The sequence below is a fragment of the Peromyscus leucopus genome, chromosome 16_21, assembly GCF_004664715.2.
Source record: "Peromyscus leucopus breed LL Stock chromosome 16_21, UCI_PerLeu_2.1, whole genome shotgun sequence".
NCBI lineage: Eukaryota > Metazoa > Chordata > Mammalia > Rodentia > Cricetidae > Peromyscus > Peromyscus leucopus.
Genome location: NC_051084.1, coordinates 13,967,237 through 13,990,810, shown reverse-complemented (window position 1 = coordinate 13,990,810; position 23,574 = coordinate 13,967,237). Strand labels below are relative to the sequence as shown.

Here is a 23,574-nt window from a genome sequence, read left to right as displayed (position 1 = left end):
AGTGAACACACTCACAGTGTGAGCTACAGTCATCAGGAGACACAGTGAACACACTCACAGTGTGAGCTACAGTCATCAGGACACAGTGAACACACTCACAGTGTGAGCTACAGTCGACAGGAGACACAGTGAACACACTCCCAGTGTGAGCTACAGTCATCAGGAGATACAGTGAACACACTCACAGTGTGAGCTGCAGTCATCAGGACACAGTGAACACACTCACAGTGTGAGCTGCAGTCATCAGGAGACACAGTGAACACACTCACAGTGTGAGCTGCAGTCATCAGGAGACACAGTGAACACACTCACAGTGTGAGCTGCAGTCATCAGGAGACAGTGAACATACTCACAGTGTGAGCTGCAGTCATCAGGAGATACAGTGAACACACTCACAGTGTGAGCTACAGTCATCAGGAGACACAGTGAACACACAGTGTGAGCTGCAGTCATCAGGAGACACAGTGAACACACTCACAGTGTGAGCTGCAGTCATCAGGACACAGTGAACACACTCACAGTGTGAGCTGCAGTCATCAGGAGACACAGTGAACACACTCACAGTGCGAGCTGCAGTCATCAGGAGACACAGTGAACACACTCACAGTGTGAGCTACAGTCATCAGGAGACACAGTGAACACACTCACAGTGTGAGCTGCAGTCATCAGGAGACAGTGAACACACTCACAGTGTGAGCTGCAGTCATCAGGAGACACAGTGAACACACTCACAGTGTGAGCTACAGTCATCAGGAGACACAGTGAACACACTCACAGTGTGAGCTGCAGTCATCAGGACACAGTGAACACACTCACAGTGTGAGCTACAATCATCAGGACACAGTGAACACACTCACAGTGTGAGCTGCAGTCATCAGGAGACACAGTGAACACACTCACAGTGTGAGCTGCAGTCATCAGGAGACAGTGAACACACTCACAGTGTGAGCTACAGTCGACAGGACACAGTGAACACACTCACAGTGCGAGCTGCAGTCATCAGGAGATACAGTGAACACACTCACAGTGTGAGCTGCAGTCATCAGGAGACACAGTGAACACACTCACAGTGTGAGCTACAATCATCAGGACACAGTGAACACACTCACAGTGTGAGCTGCAGTCATCAGGAGACAGTGAACACACTCACAGTGTGAGCTGCAGTCATCAGGAGACACAGTGAACACACTCACAGTGTGAGCTACAGTCATCAGGAGACACAGTGAACACACTCACAGTGTGAGCTGCAGTCATCAGGAGACACAGTGAACACACTCACAGTGTGAGCTGCAGTCATCAGGAGACACAGTGAACACACTCACAGTGTGAGCTGCAGTCATCAGGAGACATAGTGAACACACAGTGTGAGCTGCAGTCATCAGGAGACAGTGAACACACTCACAGTGTGAGCTACAGTCATCAGGAGACACAGTGAACACACTCACAGTGTGAGCTACAGTCATCAGGAGACACAGTGAACACACTCACAGTGTGAGCTGCAGTCATCAGGAGACACAGTGAACACACAGTGTGAGCTGCAGTCATCAGGAGACACAGTGAACACACTCACAGTGTGAGCTGCAGTCATCAGGAGACACAGTGAACACACTCACAGTGTGAGCTACAGTCATCAGGACACAGTGAACACACTCACAGTGTGAGCTACAGTCATCAGGAGACACAGTGAACACACTCAGTGTGAGCTGCAGTCATCAGGAGACACAGTGAACACACTCACAGTGTGAGCTGCAGTCATCAGGAGACACAGTGAACGCACTCACAGTGTGAGCTACAGTCATCAGGAAATATAATGGAAGTTTACGTGAATCATCTTCACCTCCGGCTCTTTTTTTTTTTTTTTTGAGATTTATTTATTTTTATTTTATATGTATGAGTGTTCACCTGCACGTAAGTCTGTGCACCAGGTGTGTAAGCAGTGCCCACAAGAACCAGAAGAGGGCATCAAGTCCTCTGGAACTAATGTTACAGATAGTTGTAAGCCACCACGTGGGAGCTTGGAATCGAACCCTGGTCCTCTGGAAGAGCAGTAAGTATACTTACTTAACCACTGAGCCAACCACCTCCCCAGCTCCTCACTTTCATTTTAAACACTAGGGAAACACATTTCATGAGTTTGTAGTTCAGTGGTATATATATGAATAAAATAAGAAAACTCAATTCACCCTTCTAATCAGTCTATGAAAATGTCACTTTTGGATTTATTTATTTGTATGATTGTTTTGCCTGCACGGATGTATGTGTACCATTCCTGTGCCCTGGTACCCACAGAAGCCAGAATAATGCATCAGATCCCCTGGAACTGTGGTCACAGATGGTTGTGATCTGTATGTGTGTGTTGGAAATCAAATACAAGTTCTTTGCAAGATCAGCCAGTACTTTTAACTGCTGAGCCATCTCTCCTGCAGAAAATGTCATTTTCATAATTCAACACACACAGTGTTCATCCATGTGTCTAGTAGACACTACATATCCAACTTGAGTGTCTAGAATTAAATTGACCTTAGCTTACAATATTTTAAAATTCTCCTCTGATATTATGAAGCTAAGAGTCACTAATCCCAGGCTTAACCTTCCCTCAGTACTAGTTGAGTAATTGATATTTTTCTTTCTATACATCTTAAGTCATGACTAAACTGTAAATTGACCTCACCCCATATGGCTTTCGGGGCCATGCCAGAGTATCTGAAGAGAAGGGAAGCTGGCTGGTTTTTGTTTTGTTTTGTTTTATTTTCCTTTAATATCTTCTTTCTGCTTTTAAGATTTTAGTCATTATCAGAGAGTTCTGCGAAACTCCAGTACAGTTAAGGAGACACTATTTCCTGTCTGGGGAGCATGCATTACATTGTCCAGACTCCGACAGTAAGCAGCCTCATGCTTAAGAGGCATTCTTAGCACGCCAGCAGGTGGGATCCAGTACACACATCTGTTCAGAAACTAAGAATGGCAGTGTTGAGTAAACACTTTTGAGACCTAGCACAAGGGTAGGGCATGGTTTGTGAGCCATCCCTACTCAGAGAACATGGAAGAGAAGAGATGCATGTATTTCCAAATCTATCTATGATATATCTGCTACAAAGAGAACATGGAAGAGAAGAGATGCATGTATTTCCAAATCTATCTATGATGTATCCGCTACAAAGAGAACATGGAAGAGAAAAGATGCATGTATTTCCAAATCTATCTATGATGTATCCGCTACAAAGAGAACATGGAAGAGAAAAGATGCATGTATTTCCAAATCTATCTATGATGTATCTACCCGTTTATTGAGATGGAGCCTCATTATCTAGCTATCTTCAAACACCATCTGTAGCCAAGAATGACCTTCCTTGACCTTCTAATCCCTCTGCCTCCTCAAACACCACTCACTTTACATAGTATCGGGAATCCAACCCAGGACTCCGCATGTTAAGCAAACAGTCCACCAACTGAGCTGTGTCCCCGGCCACTTTTCCAGGCTATAGCATTTGACACTGGCTTCCTATGAAGGACATGGTCTTGTCACATTCAAAACATATTGAACCTTCTCAAACATTAATCGCCGGGTTTTAAGAAGTGAATGGCTGTCTTTCTTGGAGACCGATGTCAAACCTAATGAAACTACAATCTGCTCTTTCTGCAGTTTACATAAGTTTTTTAAAGGACGCTTGGTATAGTTTTCTTCACAATAGCTTGCAAATCAAACACTTTTGTTTTGGCATAAATTTACTTATAATCATTCTGAAAGTGATTCAAATGTTCCCACTCTTGAAAGAAGAAACGAAAAGTCAGTCAGAGTGAGACCTCGGCAGCAATAACCTTCTATTCTTCTTGCAATTTAACCACCCACATGAAAGATGGGGGACGTGACTGAACACTGGAGTTCCATGTGCCCTAGATGAGGTGTTTAAACAATTCTTCCCTTCAAATTCATAAAGCATAATAAACTCTTGAAATACTTGTCAAGTTCGTAATTTTTAAAAACTCACTATTAATCTAGGATCATACTGTGGAAAGGCAGGTCTGAAGCCACACCTGCTCTGTACTAATTCCTGCAACGGGAACCAGCTAACACTAAAGCAAACTGATGTCCGCTGCCTGGCCTGTGCAATCAGCTGGCTTCAAGAGAGCCGCGGTGTGTTTTAAGTGGTCTTCCCTACCAGGTCTTAGAAAAACGTGAAAGGAACAGATGATCAGGAAAGGTGTGCACCTCAGCTTTACCAAGAGCTGGTTGGTGCTCTGTAATGATGGGCCTGTGTTAATGGCAGGTAGCAGGAGTCTGTGTGTGTGTGTGTGTGTGTGTGTGTGTGTGAGAGAGAGAGAGAGAGAGAGAGAGAGAGAGAGAGAGAGAGAGAGAGAGAGAAAGAGAGAAAGAGAGAGAGAGAGACCATACGTCTGTGTGCCTGGAGGCCAGAGTTCAACATCAGGTATCTTCCTCAATTGCTTTCCACCTCGTTTGTGTGTTTGTTTGTTTGTTTGTTTGTGAGGTAGGGTCTCTCACTGAACACAGAGCTGCTCAAGTCAGTTAGAATGGCTGGCCGGTGAGCTGGGGTTACAGATGTGTGCCACCATGCCTGAATCAGGCCCTCGTGCCCCACTAAGTCTCCCCAGGCTCCCAGGTCACATTTTTTTTTCCTTCAATCAATGAACCGGTCCTTCTGTAATGGGCCTGGGTTTGCACAGTGACTTCCTGTCTAAACAGTTACCACACCTCCCAGCAGCATCTTCAAAGATGAAGAGGAATGATGTCCCTGCCGCGAGTTTATGACAGGCAGTTTGTCCCCCAAATGAGAAGCAAATGCAGTTCATTGGTAAGTTAAATAAAAAATAAAAAGTCGGATCCATGGTGTTATAGTAGAGTTTCTTCTCCAACTAGGGTGTGTGTGTGTGCGTGTGTGTGTGTGTACATGTGTGTGCGAGCGCAAGCGTGTGTGCGCATGTGTGTGTGCATGTGTGCGTGTGTGTGCGTGCACGCGTGTGTGTAAACTAAAGATTGAAGTCATGTGTCTTCCCCAGTCACCCTCTTATGCGTGTGTGTGTACATGTGTGTACGTGTGTGTACGCGTGTGTGTGTGTGCGCGTGCGTGCGTGCGTGCGTGTGTGTGTGTGCGCGTGCGTGCGTGTGTGTGTGTGTGTAAACTAAAGATTGAAGTCATGTGTCTTCCTCAGTCACCCTCTTATGTGTGTGTGTGTGTACATGTGTGTACATGTGTGTACGTGTGTGTGCGCGTGCATGCGTGCGTGCGTGCATGTGTGTGTATGTGTGTGTGTGTGTGTGTGTGTGTGTAAACTAAAGATTGAAGCCACGTGTCTTCCTCAGTCACCCTCTTATCTTACTCTCCAAGACAGGAATTGCTGAATCTGGAGTTCACCAATTTGGTTAGACTATCTGGCCATCGAGTTTCAGGGTCCCATCCTCTGTTCTACCCCAGTGCTGGGATTACAGGCATATGCAGCCACAGCCAGTTTTTTTATGTGGGTCCTGAGGATCTGAGCTCAGGGCCCCCTGTTTGCAGGACAAGCACTTTCCTGCCTGGCCTGTCTCCCAGCCCTTTCTCTCAATTGTTAATGATCCCAGAAATCATCCGGGGAAGGAACTCCTGTAAACACCTAGGTTCTCATCTGGCGGGTGGGTCAAGACTGGGACCTGGGGTTCTGTATTTCCGTGATGCAGCCGCTGCAGGAGGACCACACATCAGTTATCCGGGGTCTAAAGTCAAGGTTCTTGTCACATTAGAATGACTAAGGGAACTCTTGAGAAAACTGATCATCGAGGCTCTCAGCTCTAGAGTCTTGAGGTCTTAACCCCTGAGATAAGGACACGATTGGTTTTGGGCCCCAGCCATTAGTATGTATTAAAAATGTCCCAGATGATTCTGCCGTGGAAGGCAGGCCTGAGGACTGCCACTCTGTCAAACGCTCTCGCAGGACAGGCCACTTGCCGGTCCCCGACCCACATTTATTTTAAGAACCGGGTGGACAAAGGGGAAGGGCAACACTTCTGAGCACAAGTGCAGTATCTGGAAGGCTGTCAGGGGATGAGCTGGCTCTCTGCGGGGACTCTGGAGAACACAGGTACTCTGTGTCACTCCTCTAAATGACAGGCTCTGTCGGAATCCATGAACACAGTAAGGCTGGGGCCCTCCACCCCAAATGGCTGGTGTTCGGAAGTTTAACTCCTGACACAGCCCGCCCTCTCTCGGAGTAACTGGTTTTCCTTGGACCCCGCCAGTATCAATTCTTCTCTCCCTCCAAACCTTCCCATTATGCCCTCCGGCATGGCTCCATTTCCACACAAAATAGTCTCTCTACCTATTGCTTTTACAGGAATCCACCCTGGACACATAAGCACTTCCCAGTCATTCCTCCACCCATCATGAGAACCTCTCTGCTGCCCTGACAACCACAGGCTGGGGCGACCAGCCCTCCTTCCCTTCATCATCCTTGCTATTTGTCCCTAATCATTTCAGTTAACCCACCAACATCTGCTCCGTGTGTGTGTGTGTGTGTGTGTGTCTCTGTGTGTGTGTGTGTGTGTGTGTGTGTGTGTGTGGTGTATGCGAAGGCCAGAAGCCAATGTCATGTGTTTCCCTCAATTGCTCTCTCCTTTACGTTTTGAGACAGGAGCTCTCCCTTGAACCGGGAGTTCACTGATAGAGCTGGACTAGCTGGCCAGCAAGCCCCATGCATCTTCCTTGTCTCTGCATCCTGGATGAAGGGATGCTAGGTCTGGGCCGAGGTCCTCAGCCTTCTTTGTGGGTGCTGGGGATTGAACCCAGGTCCTCATGCTTGCATTTCAAGCACTTCACTGGGTAATTTCCTCGACCCCTCTGTTCATCTTCAGGGTCCCTCCAGCAGTCTGGCCTCTCCGCTCCTGACCTCGTCACTTCCGTATTTATTTATTTTATTTTGTATGTGTGGGGGGCGGGGAGGGAGGCAGGCACCCACATGTATGTGCTGTGGTGCACATGTGAAGGTCAGAGGACAATGTATGGATGTCAGCTGTCTCCTTCTACTGTGTAGGTTCCAAGGGACAAACTCAGGTCATCAGGCTTGGTGGCAAGTGGAGCCATCTTGCTTGCCTGGACCACATTTGCAACTAATTAACTCCACCTCCTTTCTTCCCTGCTTTATTAGATCCTCCCTTCTCACTGCATGTCAGACAAAGCCCCAAACACAGACAAACTCGGAGAGGAGACCCCCCTCTTACAGCAGTACCTCACTGCTGGGGGACACCAGCAAGTACCACACAGCTGCTGTGCAGAACTTCGGTGGGTTTCAAAGCCCCCCGTGCCCTTCCTTGTCCCCACCAGCCCTCTTCCCCCAGCTTCTGTCACTTTCCTGAAATTCTTGCCCCCAACACTTTCTTGCTCCCAAGATAATCTTGCCTCTGCCTTTAAGTGGAGGATAGAAAATTCCCTTCACCTCTTAGTACCAAGCCCGGACTGTTATCCACTGTGAGCAACTGTCTCGGTCAGGGTTTCTATTGCTGTGACGAAACACCATGACCAAAAAGCAGCTTGGGCAAGAAAGGGGTTTGGGCTTACATTTCCACATCATTATTCATCATTCAAGGAAGTCAGGCCAGGAGCTCAACCAGGACAGGAACCTGGGATCAGGAACTGATGCAGAGGCCACGGAAGAGTGCTGCTTACTGGTTTGCTCCTCATGGCTTGCTCAGCCTGCTTTTCTATAGAACCCAGGACCACCAGCCCAGGGATGGCACCACCCACAATGAGCTGAGCCCTCCTCCATCAATCACTAATTAAGAAAATGCCTTTACAGCCCGATCTTATGGAGGCATTTTCTCCATTGAGGCTCCCTCCTCTGGGATGACTCTAGCTTGTGTCAAGTTGACACACAACCACCCATCCAGCACAGCATCTATGGCCAGTCCTTCCCTGCTGGTTTTGTTATAACTGGAGAGGTGTCCAGGAACCCATCCATCCACGGGCCCCACAGAGTCAATCCACTGACAGACACATCCCTCCCACCTTTTCTAACCCCTGGCTGGTATCCTTACATTCCCTCTCTCTCTCCCTCTGTGCCCCCTCCTCCTTCCCTCCAGCAGCATTTGAGTGGTCTACTCATATCATTAAGAGAGAAAAAAAACCCTTCCTTCTTGCCAATATCCTCCGATGTATTTCTTTTCTTCAAAGTCTGATTTCTTCAGAGTACCCAGCAAATCATCCATATAAATTCTCTTTCTCTCTCTCCCTGGCCCCCTCCACTTCCTCGATTCACCCACTCATCTTAAAATCTGACCCCTCAAGTTCCCACCTGCACCCCAGGGACTTCTATGCCAACTGTGATCTTATTGCAAAATCCATCCAGCCGATTGGAGCCCATCTGGCTTGACCTCTGGCAACCTCTGTTATTACTTACGACCTTCCCTTCTCTGTCTCTTCTGGGACCCGTGTGTTCCTGCTCCCCCTTTTCCAAGCTATTTGGTGGAGGGTCCAAGTTTGTGTGTTCTGGAGGATGATGCCCAAGGGGGCAGCAGAATCCTCGTGAGGATGTCTTAGGGGATAGATGGCCAGACTGTGCAGAGGGGGTCACTGGAGAACAGAACTTCCTACGTGGGCTGTTGGCATTGAGTCAGTCACACAGAGAGATGAACAGCCACACCTGTGAGAAGAGGCAGCTAAGCCCAAAGGCAGAGCCTGCCTGGGAAAAGTCACAAAGATGGCCAAGGGGCAGGAAGAGAACCAAGGAAGTGCACAGAGGGAAGCCAAGGTCTAAAAGAGTTTACCAGCACTTACTGCTCTTACGGGGGTACAGAGGACCTGAGTTCGGTTCCCAGAACCTACAACCTATAATTCCACTTTGAGGAGGGGTATCAGATGCCCCCTTCTGGCCTGTGTGGACACCAGCATGCATGTGGCACTGTGTGTGTGTGTGTGTGTGTGTGTGTGTGTGTGTGTGAGAGAGAGAGAGAGAGAGAGAGAGAGAGAGAGAGAGAGAGAGAGAGAATGGATCCAGACTTGACATCCTAGCAACAGTCAAGGGAATGAAGTCAGCAGAAATGTCATTAGGTGGAGGTGGCCTTGGAGAGAGTGGCTTTGGTAGTTTCTGATGGCTGGCCAAATTACAAGGAACTAAATCGTTGGTAGCCATGGGCAAGACTAGGATTTTAGGAGACGTGGCCGTGACTATGACCAAGGCCAGTGCCTAAAGCCTCCTCTCATCCAAAGGCAGGCAGAAGCACCTGTCACCCCGCAGAGGCTTTTCACTGAGTGCAGCGGCGGGGGGTCCCTCTGTAGGGGCACGAGGAAACAGCCAAAGAACTGACACGAGACGAGAAGTTTTTCCTGGTTCCTTTCCAATCCTGAAAGTCTATTAACCCTTGGCCCACGCTCCACCTTGACAAAACAGCAGCTCTTGGAGCTGTTCTCAAAAAGAGCATTCGGAATTGCATTGCTCTGAAAACACTCTCCCTCGAACACACACACACACACACACACACACACACACACACACACACACACACACACACACGGTGGGGGGGGGGAGCAAGAAAACAGGACAAAAAATGACCCATCTCTTTGCTTCGGCGACAGCCCTTCTAAGTGAAAAATCTTGATTCCTGTGAACGAATAAGTTGGCATTGATATCTGCCGCAAGTGACTGGTCTGGCTTGGGGAGACATGGGAACCAAAACGAAGGTATCTAAACGGCACCAAGCTCCAGACTGACTTAAGCATTTGGAAAATGATTGTGGCTGTGGGCGTCAATCTAATACCGAGGTGCGAGGCCCAGGGAGCACGCCAGCCTCCACCGTCACGTTGTTAGCACACCTGTGAGTCATTCGCGGCATTAAATGACAAAATGTGGCTATTAATATGAGGGCATCACAAAGGAGTCGGTGTCCGAGCTTGAAGTCCGCCTCCCTATATTTCATCCCTACTGGTTTAGCCACATCCCCATATACAGGGGACACACACACACACACACACACACACACACACACACACACACACCAGAATACAAATCATGTGTACATAACGCCCTGAGAATGGTACAGGGCGCAGGGGGAAGGCCAAAAAAAAAAAATTCCTTTGAGGGCTCTGAGAATCACAGCCTTAAAGAGGTTGAGAATTCCACGTGCTCAAACCTGCCCGGGCAAGCTAACGAAAGAGACGGGCTCTCCAGGTCTGCAGAATCTGGTGGCGAGTACCCCCACCCACCCAGCGAAGACGCAGCGCCATCCAGACAAACAGAACAGGGTCACCGATGCGGCGCGCTTGACCATTTTAATCATCCGGTCTAATTGTCCACGTGGCTGAGCTCATCAATGGCCACAGACATAATTGTGAAGGGGCCTGAAAATACCAGGTGAGGCTCTTCGGTGTATGACTCAGCCTCTTCAAATATGCCAGACCAAAAATAAAATAAAATAAAATAAAAATCAAGCCAGTCACAAGTGAGGGATGCTGCAAAGTGAGTGATGGCTGGGATGTTGACGGGTGGGGTGGGGCGGGGTGGGGGTTGGGGGTGGGGTGGGGGCAAATGAAGGATGTCACCTGTCGTTATGGTAGCACGGACCTCAAGTCACCTAAGTCTGAGAAGAACGGGCCTGATGGGAAATACACCACACACGGTGTAAGATACCAGAGACTAAAGTATTATGAGGTGATAAAAATGTTCACATGTGAATAAATTTAGTTTAAATTCATTCCGTTCATTTATCGTGGGGGGTGCACGACACAGCACACATGTGGGGGGTGGGAGGTCAAAGGACAACTTACTGCAGCTTCTTCTCTTTCCACAGTGTGGGTCCTGCAGTTCGAATTCAGGTCGTCAGCCTTGGTGGCAAGGGCCTTGACCCTCTGAGCTCGCCTGCCAGGCCCCAAACTCCTTGTAGTTGTGGTAAACTTCAGCCTCTTTGTGGACAGCACAAATGTGTGCTTTTTTACTTAAATGTGTGGGGTGCTATTTTTAAAGCCATCCCCTTAAATGTTTTGAACTAAAAGAATGAGATGATTTTTATCGCAGTGACTTGGGAAGAAGACACAAGACTCGGGAGGTGAGTTCCTACCGGATGAGATCCGTTGTTAATGTTGGAGAACCCTTATCTGTTCGGACACTGCCTGCAGACACACGTCGGGAGGGGAGGGGCCGAGAAGCTCTCTGTTTGTCAGATGTGGCCAACTGATGTGGAACGGGAAAGTAATTTGTCCCTTCTGCCAGGAGGGGGAAAAGGAAGCAAGGATGTGATTTCTGTGCAGGAAGAGGTGACCTCCAGGCTGCTAAGCAGCCAGAAGAAAGCGATCATGGATAAGGGTGTGGGTGTGTGAGACTGTGCGTGTCTACAAAGGGTAGGGTGCTGGCTTGAATTCAGCGTGGACTTTCTAAGATGCAGCCTTGAGAGAAAACATCAAGAGTCTCCCATGGACGCAGAAGTAAAGGATGAAAAAGGGGTTTGTCTTGTTGGTGGGTGGCACCAACATGCCCATCTATATTAAAATTTTTCAAAAAGAATTTAGGGCCTACTGAGATTACTCAGGGGTTCAGAGCACTGGCTGTTCTTATAGAAGATCCAGGCTTAGTGCCTAACAACTACACTGAGTGGCTTCCAACTCCCTGTAACTCCAGCTTTGGTGAGCCAACACTCTCTGTTACATGTTACATGCACTCGGACCCACACGTATACATGTAAAATAAGAATAAATCTTTAAAATATTTATTTTTTAGTTTTAATTATGTGTGTATCTGCGCACGTGAGTGCAGTGCCTGTGGAGGCCAGAAGAGGGCATCAGATACCCTGGATCTATTACTCTGTGTAACTTGTTGTGGAGGTAGAAATTGCCATGGTCCATGCTATAAATTGAGAAAATGTTAAGGCACTTGGAAATGCACGGCACAGAAGCTGGCAAGATTGCTCAGTGGGTATAGCACTTGCTGAGCAAGTCTCATGACCTGAGTTCAATCCTCACAAGCCACATCAAGATAGGAGAGAACCAATTCCACAAAGTTGTCCTGACTCTCCCTACACACAATGGCATATATGCTCCCATCTTCTCCTCTCTCTCTCTCTCTCTCTCTCTCTCTCTCTCTCTCTCTCTCTCTCTCTCTCTCACACACACACACACACACACACACACATACTAATTCATCTAAAAAAGAATGTGCATCCAACAAATGAACATGTATGCACAGAGGACAAGGGAATGCATGCTTTAAAGGCATGATAGTTGCTTAAATTCTACTTCTAAGAAGTAACTGAGTGTATAGAGTGTACGGCTCAGTAGATTGTCACCAAAGAAAGAGCTGTGTCACCCACATGCAGGGCCAAGAAACAGTACGTCCCAGACCCCAGGAAGTCCTGCTGTGCCTTCATAAAAGGGGAGACCATGATCCTGTCTTCCATCACCCTGCATTCACTGTGCCCATCCTTGGCCTTCGTAGGATGGACTCCTACAGGGCACTGCAGTGTTCACTGGGCTGCCTTCACTCAGCATTATTAATGAGTTTACCCTTATTGCTGCATGTAGCAGTGATTCCTCCCAAATTAGTAAGAATGGACACTTCTTTTTTTTTCTTTCTGAGACAGGGTTTCTCTGTGTAACAGCCCTGGCTATCCTGGAACTCACTCTGTAGACCAGGCTGGCCTCAAACTCGCAGAGAGATCCACTTGTTTCTGCCTCCCGAGTGCGAGTGCTGGGATTAAAGGTGTGTGCCACCCCCCCACCCCCCCAGCTTGAATGAATGCTTCTTAACTCACCGACAGGTGAAGCTATCGGGGTTCTGAGCATATAGACATCCAAATCCCTTCCTCTAGCTGAGAATTATTTGAAGTAAGACTACCTACACTGTGATGACACAATGTTGCTAGCTCTCTAGACCCTACAAACTCCATGGCATCAAGTCAGCAACTTTCTCAGAGAATGTTTCTAAAATGCAGGGATGGATGATGCAGAACAGCAGTGTGCTTTCAGGGAGAGGGGAGAAAGACCCCTCTACCCTCTACCCCTACCTCCTGGCCAAAGCTCACTCAGTTTTTTTCAAGTTTAATTTTCTAACCTAAATCAGCAATTTTGGGCACATCTCCAGAGTCTCATACTTCGGCTTTATTTTATTATTATCCATTATTTGTGTGGGGGGGGGCACATGTTACCGTGTGTGCACATATGAATGGAGGTCAACGGTCAATGTCAGGCATCTTCCTCTATCTCCACCTTATTTTTCAACTTTTTAGGGATCTCTTTTTATTTTATGTATATGAGTGTTTTGCTGGATATATGTACGTCACATGTGGGTCCCCTAGAGCTGAAGCTACAGATGGCTGTGAACCACTGTGTGGATGCTGAGAACAAATCCTAGGTCCTTCGCAAGAGCAGCCAGTGCGAACAGTGGGGTCATCGCCCTCCCCCCCATCCTCTTAGATGAAGTCTCTCATGGAACCTGGAGCGTGTCCATTTGACTAGCCTGGCTGGCCACCAATCCCCCAGGCTCCTCCAGTCTGAAGCCTCCCAGCACCACCAGGACTGGATCTATTGAGAATCAAACTCAGGCCCTCATGCCGTATGGCAAGCACCTTCCCAAATGACCCATCTCCTTCGCCCTGTTTTGACTTTCCCATCAACAGTTAAAAACTGGAGTTTGAGAGGAGATTTTTTTTTAACCCTTTCACCACAGGCCATAGCTTACTCACGTAGGTGAACAGGAAAAAAGGGGGGGGGGTTGGCCACTGCACAGTGGGACGAAAGTGACAGAAAGGATTTCAAAGGCTTCTGTGTACTCTTGGACCTCTGGAGGGCTGTCCCCAGCACCCGCCAGCTGTAGGACCACACGGCCTTATGGAGTATACCGTCAGCATGCAATGCTGCCTGCCATCCAGCTGCTCATGAACTTCGAAGTCAGCCCACTCCCCTGGGAGCACCTACCTTGGGGGTTAAAGAAACCAGTCATCCAGAACACGTTAGGCCTCCCTTCAAATATCCACGTGGAAAACTGAGAGTTCCTCTCCAGAAGCTCAGTGAACCAGAAGCCGAGGGTGGAGGAATCCCAGGACACCCTCTTCCAGAGCTGAGGTATGCGAGCATCGTACATGTTGTCCAGCGCATCTCTCAAGTTCTGAAGAAGACAAGGGTAAGATGTGTGACTAAGGAAGTGGGAGACATGGCTCGGCACCAAAGATCACATGTTGCTCTTGCAGAGAACCTGAGTTTGGTTCCCAGCATCCATGTCAAGTGGTTCATGACTACCTGCAATTTCAACTTCAGGGGATCAACGCCCTCTTCTGACTCTTGTGCACATACATGTGACACACAAACACACAGACATATACATGATTAAAATGGAAAATCATAACTTTTAAAAAATAGTGGCTTTGTGGGCTGGAGATGGCTCAGCAGTTAAGAGTACCTGCTGCTCTTGTGGAGAACTTGGGTTCGGTTCCCAGCACCCACATGGTGGCTCACAATTGTCTGTAACTCCAGTTCCAGGGGATATGGTACCCTCTTCTCGTATCAGTGGGTACTGCACATATATAGTGCATGTACATATATGTAGGCAAAACACTCATACATATAAAAATGAATAAATATTAAAAATAATGGCTTTAGAAATTCATGAATAGAAAACATTATTGGGGAGCTGGGAAGACAGTTGTTAGTAAATTGATTACCTTGCAGGCATGAGGACCTGAGACTCTCAAAAGCCACATAAAAATATCTGAGTGTGGGAGTGTGCATTACAATCCCAGGACTGAGGAGGCAGAGATCAGAGGATCTCTAGTGATCACTGGCCAGTTACCCTAGCCTAATGGGTGAGACACAGGTCCCAGTGAGAGACTCTGCCTCACAAGGAAAAGTGTCTGTCTCTGTGAGTTCAAGGCCAGCCTGGTCTACAGAGCTAGTTCTAGGACATCTAGGGCTGAGACCCTGTTTCAAAAAACAAACAAACAAATAAATAAATAGTGACTGAGGAATGACATTTGAGGTTGTCCTCAACATGCAGGATCTCTCGCATGTGTATACACACACACACACACACACACACATACACACATAGACACGTGTATAACCACACAAAAATGAACATGTGCACACACAGATACACACATGCAGGGAGAGAAAGAGAGATGTAAAGAAAGAAAAAAAGAAAGAAGGAAACCAGAAGAGGGAGGTGCCTACCTCACTCATGATGATTGTCCCTTCAATAGCCAATTTGAGATCACTCAGGCTACTTCGGAGTATGGAAATGACTTTCTGCATTCTGTCAATCTCTTGTCTAAGAAATATGTTCATTGAATTAAGGTGTCCCATCTTTATCAGCCGAGCTTTCACCTAAAACAAAGGAGAGCACACAATAATTTTTTTTAAAGAGTCATTCATCATTTCCCTTCCAAATGACCTCTCCCGTTCTCTATTCTTTCTCTTTCTCTGGCTGTGTCTCCACAAGACCCAATGAACTAGAAACTATCTCTTGCAGAACCAGACTGGCTGTTAAATCCCCCATTTTCTGAGCTTCAAAAACTTCTGTTCAACTTAAATGATTTTTATATCCTACTGATTGCACTTAGTTGATAATTGGAAATGTTCTTTAAAAAGCTGAAATAAAATCGTACCCATTTCCTCTTTCAAATGTATTAAGTGTCAGCTCAATATTCTTTTGCAATCTAACCTTCACAAGAGTACAGCAGGACTTTTTGTTCCCATTACCCTTACAGAGTTGTTATTAGAAATGTCACAAAAAGTTAATACAGCCCAAATCTTTACAGAACAGTTACCGGTGAATACAATTAACTGCAGATCATGGTTGCCTCAGCTATGGAGGCTAAAAATGGCTTTCCCTAATCTAATCAGTGAAAATATTTGGCTTCGTGGGAGAGCCACTAAGTGACCTATCACTTGTTCCTGTTGGCAAATCATTTATTGACCACATGAAAGAGATCAATACCAAAGCCTCCCATGGTGGGAACTATAAAATATAATGATTAATTAATTAATAAGCCAATATACATTCACATTTCGGTTTAGTGACACATGGCAAGAAGAGATTGACTACGGAAACCAGCAGGAACCCAGGAGAGGTCTTGAACTTTCTGATGGCCACAGTCCAAGAGGTTCTGGGAGTGGAAGGGTGATGGAGACACAAAGTAGAAGATGTGACCCAAGGAGGACTCCAAAGAACCACGAGGAGGCCAGCAGCTGAGGGGCCCTCTTGCCTACAGCCCTTCCTGTGCCGTGGGATGTTAAGCAAGTTCTTCCAGCTGCAAGCGTCTCCACTGTACAGCAGCTGTGACATCCCCCGGGAGTCACAGATGAACGGAGAAAACTACTACATAAAAGCCACTGGCCTGAGTGGGGCCACCTGAGCAGGGCAGAGCAGATAACACCAACAGCACAGTCCAGCCAGCCAGGGGAGGACCAGGGCTCTCAGTCCCACTTACTAACTTTTGGGTGTCTCTAACTCCATCATTTACAATTTTTAAAAAAATTGTGTGTGTGCATGTGCGCATGCACACACGCATTGTATGTGCATGTATGGGTGGGCATCTTCAGCAGTCAGAAGATTCCCCAGGACTGAAGTTATAAGTGGTTTTGAGTTGCCCTCCATGGGTCCTGGGAGCGGAACCCAGGTCCTCTGTCAGAGCTGCCAAGTGTTCTAAACCAATGAGCCATCTCTCCAGTCTCTAAATTTTAGCATCTAAAAACCTTCATTTTATTTTATTAAGAAATAGGATCTCAGGCTGGCATTAACCTTGCTATAGAGCTAAGGATGACTTTGAACTTCTGATGCTCCTGCCTTGCCCTCCTGAGTGCTAGGATTACAGGTGTGCATCACCACACCCAGTCCATGCAGGGCTGGGAATCCAACCCAGGGCCTGATGCATGCTGGGCACACACTGCCAACTGAGCCACATCCCTATTGTGTTTTCAGTCTCCAGTGCTCTGCTCTGTCTCCATCCTGAACTCGTCAGCCTAGGACGGCACACACAGCATCCTTTGTTTACAACGACCCTGTGGCAATTCACTCTTTGGGGAACAAGACATTATAAAAAGACCACTTTAGTCCCACAAATAGGACATGAGGAACATCCTGGCATCTGCATGTATGTATGTGTACCATGCACACATAGCTGCCTGTCCAGGTCAGAAGAAGGAAATCAGGTCCCCTGGAACTGGAGTTGTGAGCCACCTGATGTGAGTGCTGAGAACTGAACCCAGGACCTCTGATAGAACAGCAAGTCCTTTTAACTGCTGAGCTCTCTCTCTAGTTCCCAGCTGCAGGTTTTAATAGAGAACCTTGTTGAGCATAACTTGGACCTATAGTCCCGGCTACTCAGGAGGCCAAGGCAGAGGGATCACTTGAGCCCAAGAATTCTAGGCTGGCCCAGGCAATATAACATGACCTATTTCTTCATAATTAAAATATAATAATAATTGTAACAGAAGGGGAACACCCTAGAAAAGAGTATAATTTTAATGCTGACTATATTTCATGCATGATTATAGTTTAGCATAAACTGTTTATTAATAAAATCAAAGACTTGCTGTGGTCTCTTGCAAGCTTCTCACAATGCTTCTGGGAGCAGCTGTCTACAGTAATGGGACTCCATTTGTACTGTGGAAGCTAATGGCATAATTAGGTCTCAATTTACAGATTTCATTTTTCAATAACATGCTTCTATAAAATAAAAGAAGGGCTGGTGAGATGGCTCCAGGGGCAAAGATGCTTCCAGCCCAAACCACCTGAGTTTGATCCCTAGGACCCACATGATGGGAGGAGACAGCCAACTTTTGTAGGGTGTACTCTGACCTCCACATGAATGGTATGTGATACATGGAAGGGGGGGGCGCCCCTCACCTCCCAGGATCTCGTCCAGCAGGAAGGGTATGTCTTACCTCATGAGGCACATAGTCAGGCGGCAGCTTGCTCAGCATGTCCTCAGACAGCCTGTAGACGATGGCCTCCCGTGTCTCGCCCACGCCACCGCCACTCTCTTTGGGTTGAATGTTGGTGATGGTTTCGAGGACATCCGAAGCTGTATTACTCTGGTACCTGACAGAAAGAGTGACCGAGCGCTCAGGGTGAGGAAGGCAAACACAGCCTTGGAGATAACCACCCAAGCTAAAGCGTGGGATCTCTTCAAACAAAGCCAGCGACGGACGAGAAAAAGAAAGGGGAGGCGAGGGGAAAGGAGGAAAGAAAAGAAACTTCACCGTCAGCCTACAGGAACGGGAACACCCGGGGTTTCTGTTGGCTTCTAATATGGCGTCAAGAGCATCACAGTGGTAGTCCTTCACCTCCAGATAAAGAGATTCCTTAAGTGTCTTTGGTGACCCAAATTACCTTGACTGTCTCTTGCTTACGCAGCAGCTTGGGCTGGACGTGAGCACACCGTCTATCCTCCCCAGCTCAAGAACTGGGCACAAGCCATCTACCAGAATATGACAGTCCACGACATGGAACAGAACCATCTTTTCTCCCTCCTTGGATTATGTGCTACTCAAATCTCTCTGGTCTGGTCTGCTTGGGTTTCTGGTTGCCGTGGTGATCTACTGCTGTCCCTCCCTCCCACCTACTCAAATGCAGCTGCCCGTCTTGAAGGTTCACTCCTTGGGGCCTGAAAAGATGACTCAGTTGGTAAAGCGCTTATGATACAAGCATGAGGAGCCGAGTTCAAATCCCCAGCACCCACGTAAAATGCTGGGTACGGCAGCATAGGAAATGTCAAGGGGAGGGGACAAGAAAATAGATCACCAGTTGCATGGGAGCTGGATGTAGCAGTGGAGATTAACCACAAACGGGTACACGGTTTCTTTTCTGGGGCATAGAGATGGTCTAGAATTTCACTGCGGCGATGGTCACACAATTCTGTAAACTTACTCTATTTTTATTCTCCATCTAAATTTAGGAATTTTAAGGGGCAGATTAGACTTTGTTAAAATTATTTTTTTCAAAAACCAAGGAGGACAACAATAACATATCTTTGGAGAAGCACGCAAGAGTGGGCCATCATCAGGCTGACGCTTGAGAAGATTCTACACAGCACAGTTCAGAGAGGAGAAAGGCAATTCCCTGCAAGTTTTGAAATGTAGAAAAGAATGGGCCAATGCTTGGGTGACCCTAAACAAGTATTATAGGGTAAAACAACACTGTAAATCCAGTTGTGGGGTTAAAAAACAAGATAAAATTAAAATCCTGAAATGTCAAGAGGGGAGTGCTTTGGGTTACTTTTCCTTAAGAATTTATTTGCTCATTTATATCTATGTGTATATGTCAGTGTGTCTGTGTGTTTATACATATGTGAGTGCAGTGTTCAGAGGCCAGAAAGAGTGTTGGGTCCCCCGGAGCTGGACTCAGAAGCAGTTACGAACATTTAAAATAAATGTATGACTTTCAGATTGGAAGAGAGGAGAAGTAGAATCGGCAAAGGGCCGAAGAGGAGGGGAAAGGGAAACAGGAAAAAAAGCGGTATAAAATAGCAACATCTGGGACTCGGAAGACGGCTGGGCGGACGACACGTTTGCTATGGAAGCAGAGGTCCTGACTTTGCTCCTCAGCACTCACACTGAAAACCCGGCATGGTTCTGTGTGTCTGTAGTCCTGGTGTTGGGGGTGGAGATAGGCAGATCTCCGGGGCTCATTGGCTAGCCAGTCTAGCCAAAATGGCAAGCTCCAGGTTTAGAGAGCTCTGTCTCAAAAATAAGGTAGATAGTGATTGAGGAAGACATCCTGATGTTGACCCCTGACCTCCATACATGGGCAAATGAACCCACAAGGCACACATGCACACACCATACCCACTTGTGCACACATGCTCATACCACACACATACACACACACACACACACACACACACACACACACACACACACACACTATTTTTAAAAGCAAAAGAATGGCAACATCTTATGTTGACTCTTCTTATTTTAAACAGTTTAAATATTATTTTATATTTACTCCATATATACTCCAAATGCAATAAAGAAGTTTTTAAATACATAATCGTGTAACTGTATTTCTAACAATAAATCCAACTAAAGGCCTATAAAAAGCTATATAGTTGATAAAAATGAGGAAGTAGTTCTAGCTTCATTGTTAAAGTGAGATGTCATCTAAAATTCAGAATAAAATAGGATGCTACAAAAACCAGTTATGAACCCAGACTGGTTCACGTCTATGATCCCAGCACCTGGGAGGCTGAGGCAGGAAGACAGTCAGGAGCCTAAGTCCAACCTGGTGTTCATAGTGGGTTCCAGCATACTCTAGTCTACAGAGACCCTATCTCTGATGACAACAAACCCACAAAACCAAACAAACAAGAAAGCAAACAAAACAAATAACTAGGCTCCTATCTTTATTTAGTATTTTGTGTACAGGTACTAAAAAGGTGTATTTTAGAATATAGAAGTGTCTAGAAGGGTATTTTGACAGTGGTATTTCTGCATGATAAGCTTTTTCTATAATCATTACTTTTTCTTTCATATTCCTCTGTATTGTTTAGTCTCAGAAGGTATGACTTTCAAGATAGTGTATTAGGAAAATATGATTTTATAACAAAATTGCAAAACCATTTCCTTTTTTAGAAATAGACACCCTCCTACCTCCATGGGCAAAGCCCATCTCAAGTGCAAAGAACTTGTCAGAGATGAATCAGTGGCAAATGTTTGGGGGACATTAAAGCACACCTCACAAACCACAGCAGCCAGAAAGGCCCTCAGCTGACGGCGGATGTTTTTCTTCAGCATAAGGGAGTGAATGACACCGTTTTCTCTCAGCATGCCTAAGTGTGAATTAAACATCCTTCTGTGTAACTCAATGCAGCAACTGTCAGACACCCAAGGAGCTCCTGATAGCAGCATCCTGCTTTCCACTTATGGAGGAACTGTGTTCTCTGGGAGCCAAAGGATCCTGCAGAGCCAGGGTTTGACCTCCTTTGTGAAGGGAGTTGAAGAGAAGGACATGCCCCTGTCTCCAGCATTCCTATCTGGCATGATGAACAGGTACAATACCACATGTGGATCCAGACATGTATGCAACTTCGCAGGGAGTTGTAGCCACGGTAAATGCACATGGCATCACATTTTATACACGGGGCTTTCGGTCCGTGTGGTCATTGTAAGAGTGCTCATGATAGAGTGAACGTTTGTAATTCCACCCAAAGTTTGGGAATTGTCTCCATTTTACCCTTTACATATGTGAATTTCAAAATAAGAGTTAACAAAAGTAAAAAAATAAATACTTGTTATTTGCATGCATGTGTGTGTATGTCTGCCTGTGTGTGTGTAATGCCGATGGAGGCCAGAAGAGGGCATCAGGTTCCCTGGAGCTGGAGTAATAGGGAGTTGTGACCTGCCTGACATGGGTGCTGGGAGGCAAACTCAGGCCTTCTGGAAGCAAAGTAAGCACCTCTAACCACCTAGCCATCTCTCCAGTCCCCAAAGTTGATTGTTAATAAATGAAAATTTATTACTTCAACCTATTTTTGTGTGTGTGAGAAAACCCTACTTAGATATTGGAGGTTTTAGAATGCATCAAAATACATTTATTTTAACAGTAGAAAAAGGAACCTAGGGAACACACATGTAACCGAACACAGGAGGCAGGAAAGAAACACTCTAATAAAGTGGCTCAGAAAGCATCTGCAAGCTGTTCATGAATTTTGAGTGCAATCTGTGTGGTGTGTGTGTGTGTGTGTGTGTTTGTGTATGTGTGTGTGTGTTTGTGTGTGTGTGTGTTTACTTCTCTTGACATATAACAACAATATAGGTCACAATTCATATAAAGTCTAAGAAAAATACGAATAACTCAGGCAAAAAGTCTATGCAGACGGCTGTGGGGACAACAGAGGGAAATGCGTCACAGCCTGATATCTACGAGTTATTACCCCCGGGGTTTCAGACATTTCGATCTATGTGTGATTCACATGAGCCCATCACCTCCCTCTGGGGTTAGATACAGTGAAGACAAAAGACGTGATGAATCAATCTCAGAGAAATGGAGAGGCCACCATGGCTGATACACTACAGAGCACAGCTAAATATCAGGCCACACTGGATAGCAGCATCACAACCCCACACTCTCTCCTGAACACCCCGCATGCACACTTCCCCACACCCCTAGAGCCCTCTATGTCTTACACTAAACACTTCCAAAAGCAGATCTTCATTTGCCTCTGCCCCCCACCTGAACGGTCCCTAACGTCTTCGCGGCTTCCTCTGGCGGAGCTTCCAGGTGCTCTTGGCTCCCAAGCTCTGCTGCCTCATCACTTCCAGCATCCACTCCCATCCTCTTCCCTACTGTTTTCAAAAGATTCCTTTTATTTTTATTTAGGTGTGTCTGGGCGCGCGTGCACACCTGCCTGCGGGGGGCCTGTGGAGGGCATCAGATCCCCGGGAGCCCCGATTACAGGTAGTTGTAAACCGCCCAGCGTGGGTGCTAGAAAGCAACCTTGGTCCTCTGCAAAGAGCAGCGAGTCCTCTTAACTGCGGGTCCATCCCTCCGGCCTCCCTACCACCGACAGAACCAGCCCAGACTCTTTCCCTAACACACCAACCTTCAGAAACTGCACCCTGCCTGGGTCACACCTCCTTTCTGTCGGCACTGCTCCCCACACTCCGAATGAGGCGGACATTCTGGATGTCCTGACGTTTTTTACTTCTTCACCCCCCTCCTTGATTGCTCCGTCCACAGCGTCTCAGTCCTTACTGCCCGCTGTATTCTTCCCCGTGTCCCCTCCTTCTCTCCCGTGATGAAGCTGCCTCCCCACAACGGCACAACTGGAATATGGCCTCTGCTGCTGGCTGTCTTTGATCTTAAATTGGGATTTATTGGAGTTTTGGTTTCTTTTTTTTTTTTTTTTTTTTTTTTTTGCCTGTATGGGGCATATACACCATGGCAATGTATATGTAACCTGATTTTAGAGTTTATCAGATTGTCTTGAGTCTTTACCATCCATCCGTTTCCCTAATAGACAATGAACTCGGAGGATGAGAACTGCGTCTTCCTCTTCTTCATGTTCCCAAGCTGCCCAGACAGTAAGTTCTCAATAAATATTTGTTTGTTGAACTGAAGCCAGTTGGGTGGAATCTTATTAAACTTCAAATACAAAGGAGAGCAATTCTCCAATATTTAAAGGGCATGAAAATTTAATTACCTGCCCCGTCTCATGGTAAACATTTAGAGCATTATTACTACAAGTTTTTCCACTTCCTGACATTTCTCCACCTACAACGAGAGATGAAAAACATGCACACACATATATACACACACACATAAAAAGGTAAATATATATCATTGGTTCCTTAACTGCTAGTAGTTTAAATTTGTATTTTCATGGCCTCTTTTCATAGGCTTTTTCTCCTCCCTCTGAGTTATCTGGACTTTTCTCATATTTTACATGGCTTTCAAAAACCCGTATATTGTGCCACACTTCAAAATTCAAGGAATGGATTGCAAACATCTTTACATGTTATCCCTCCAAACCACAGGGGAATCAGAGAGTCGAATTTCAAAATGAAGGAAGCTATTTTGTAATTATATCATCAACACAGATCTTCTAATGCTAAAGAAAGAAACCCACAGTAAATTTCCATTCTTGCTAAGAAGGTCATTCTGTCC

General features: G+C 46.5%; 1 protein-coding gene across 1 annotated transcript in view; it reads right to left on the bottom strand.

Annotated features, from left to right (window-relative positions):
* Dnah8 (dynein axonemal heavy chain 8) overlaps positions 1-23,574 on the bottom strand; it is a 233,474-nt gene that overhangs the window by 7,771 nt on the left and 202,129 nt on the right. Inside the window, exons 88-90 of the mRNA XM_028885049.2 lie at positions 17,853-18,009; positions 15,138-15,290; positions 13,887-14,076 (exon numbers count right to left, since the gene is read on the bottom strand). Of these exons, the coding sequence (XP_028740882.1) occupies positions 13,887-14,076; positions 15,138-15,290; positions 17,853-18,009 (500 nt within the window). The remainder of the gene's footprint in view (positions 1-13,886; positions 14,077-15,137; positions 15,291-17,852; positions 18,010-23,574) is intronic.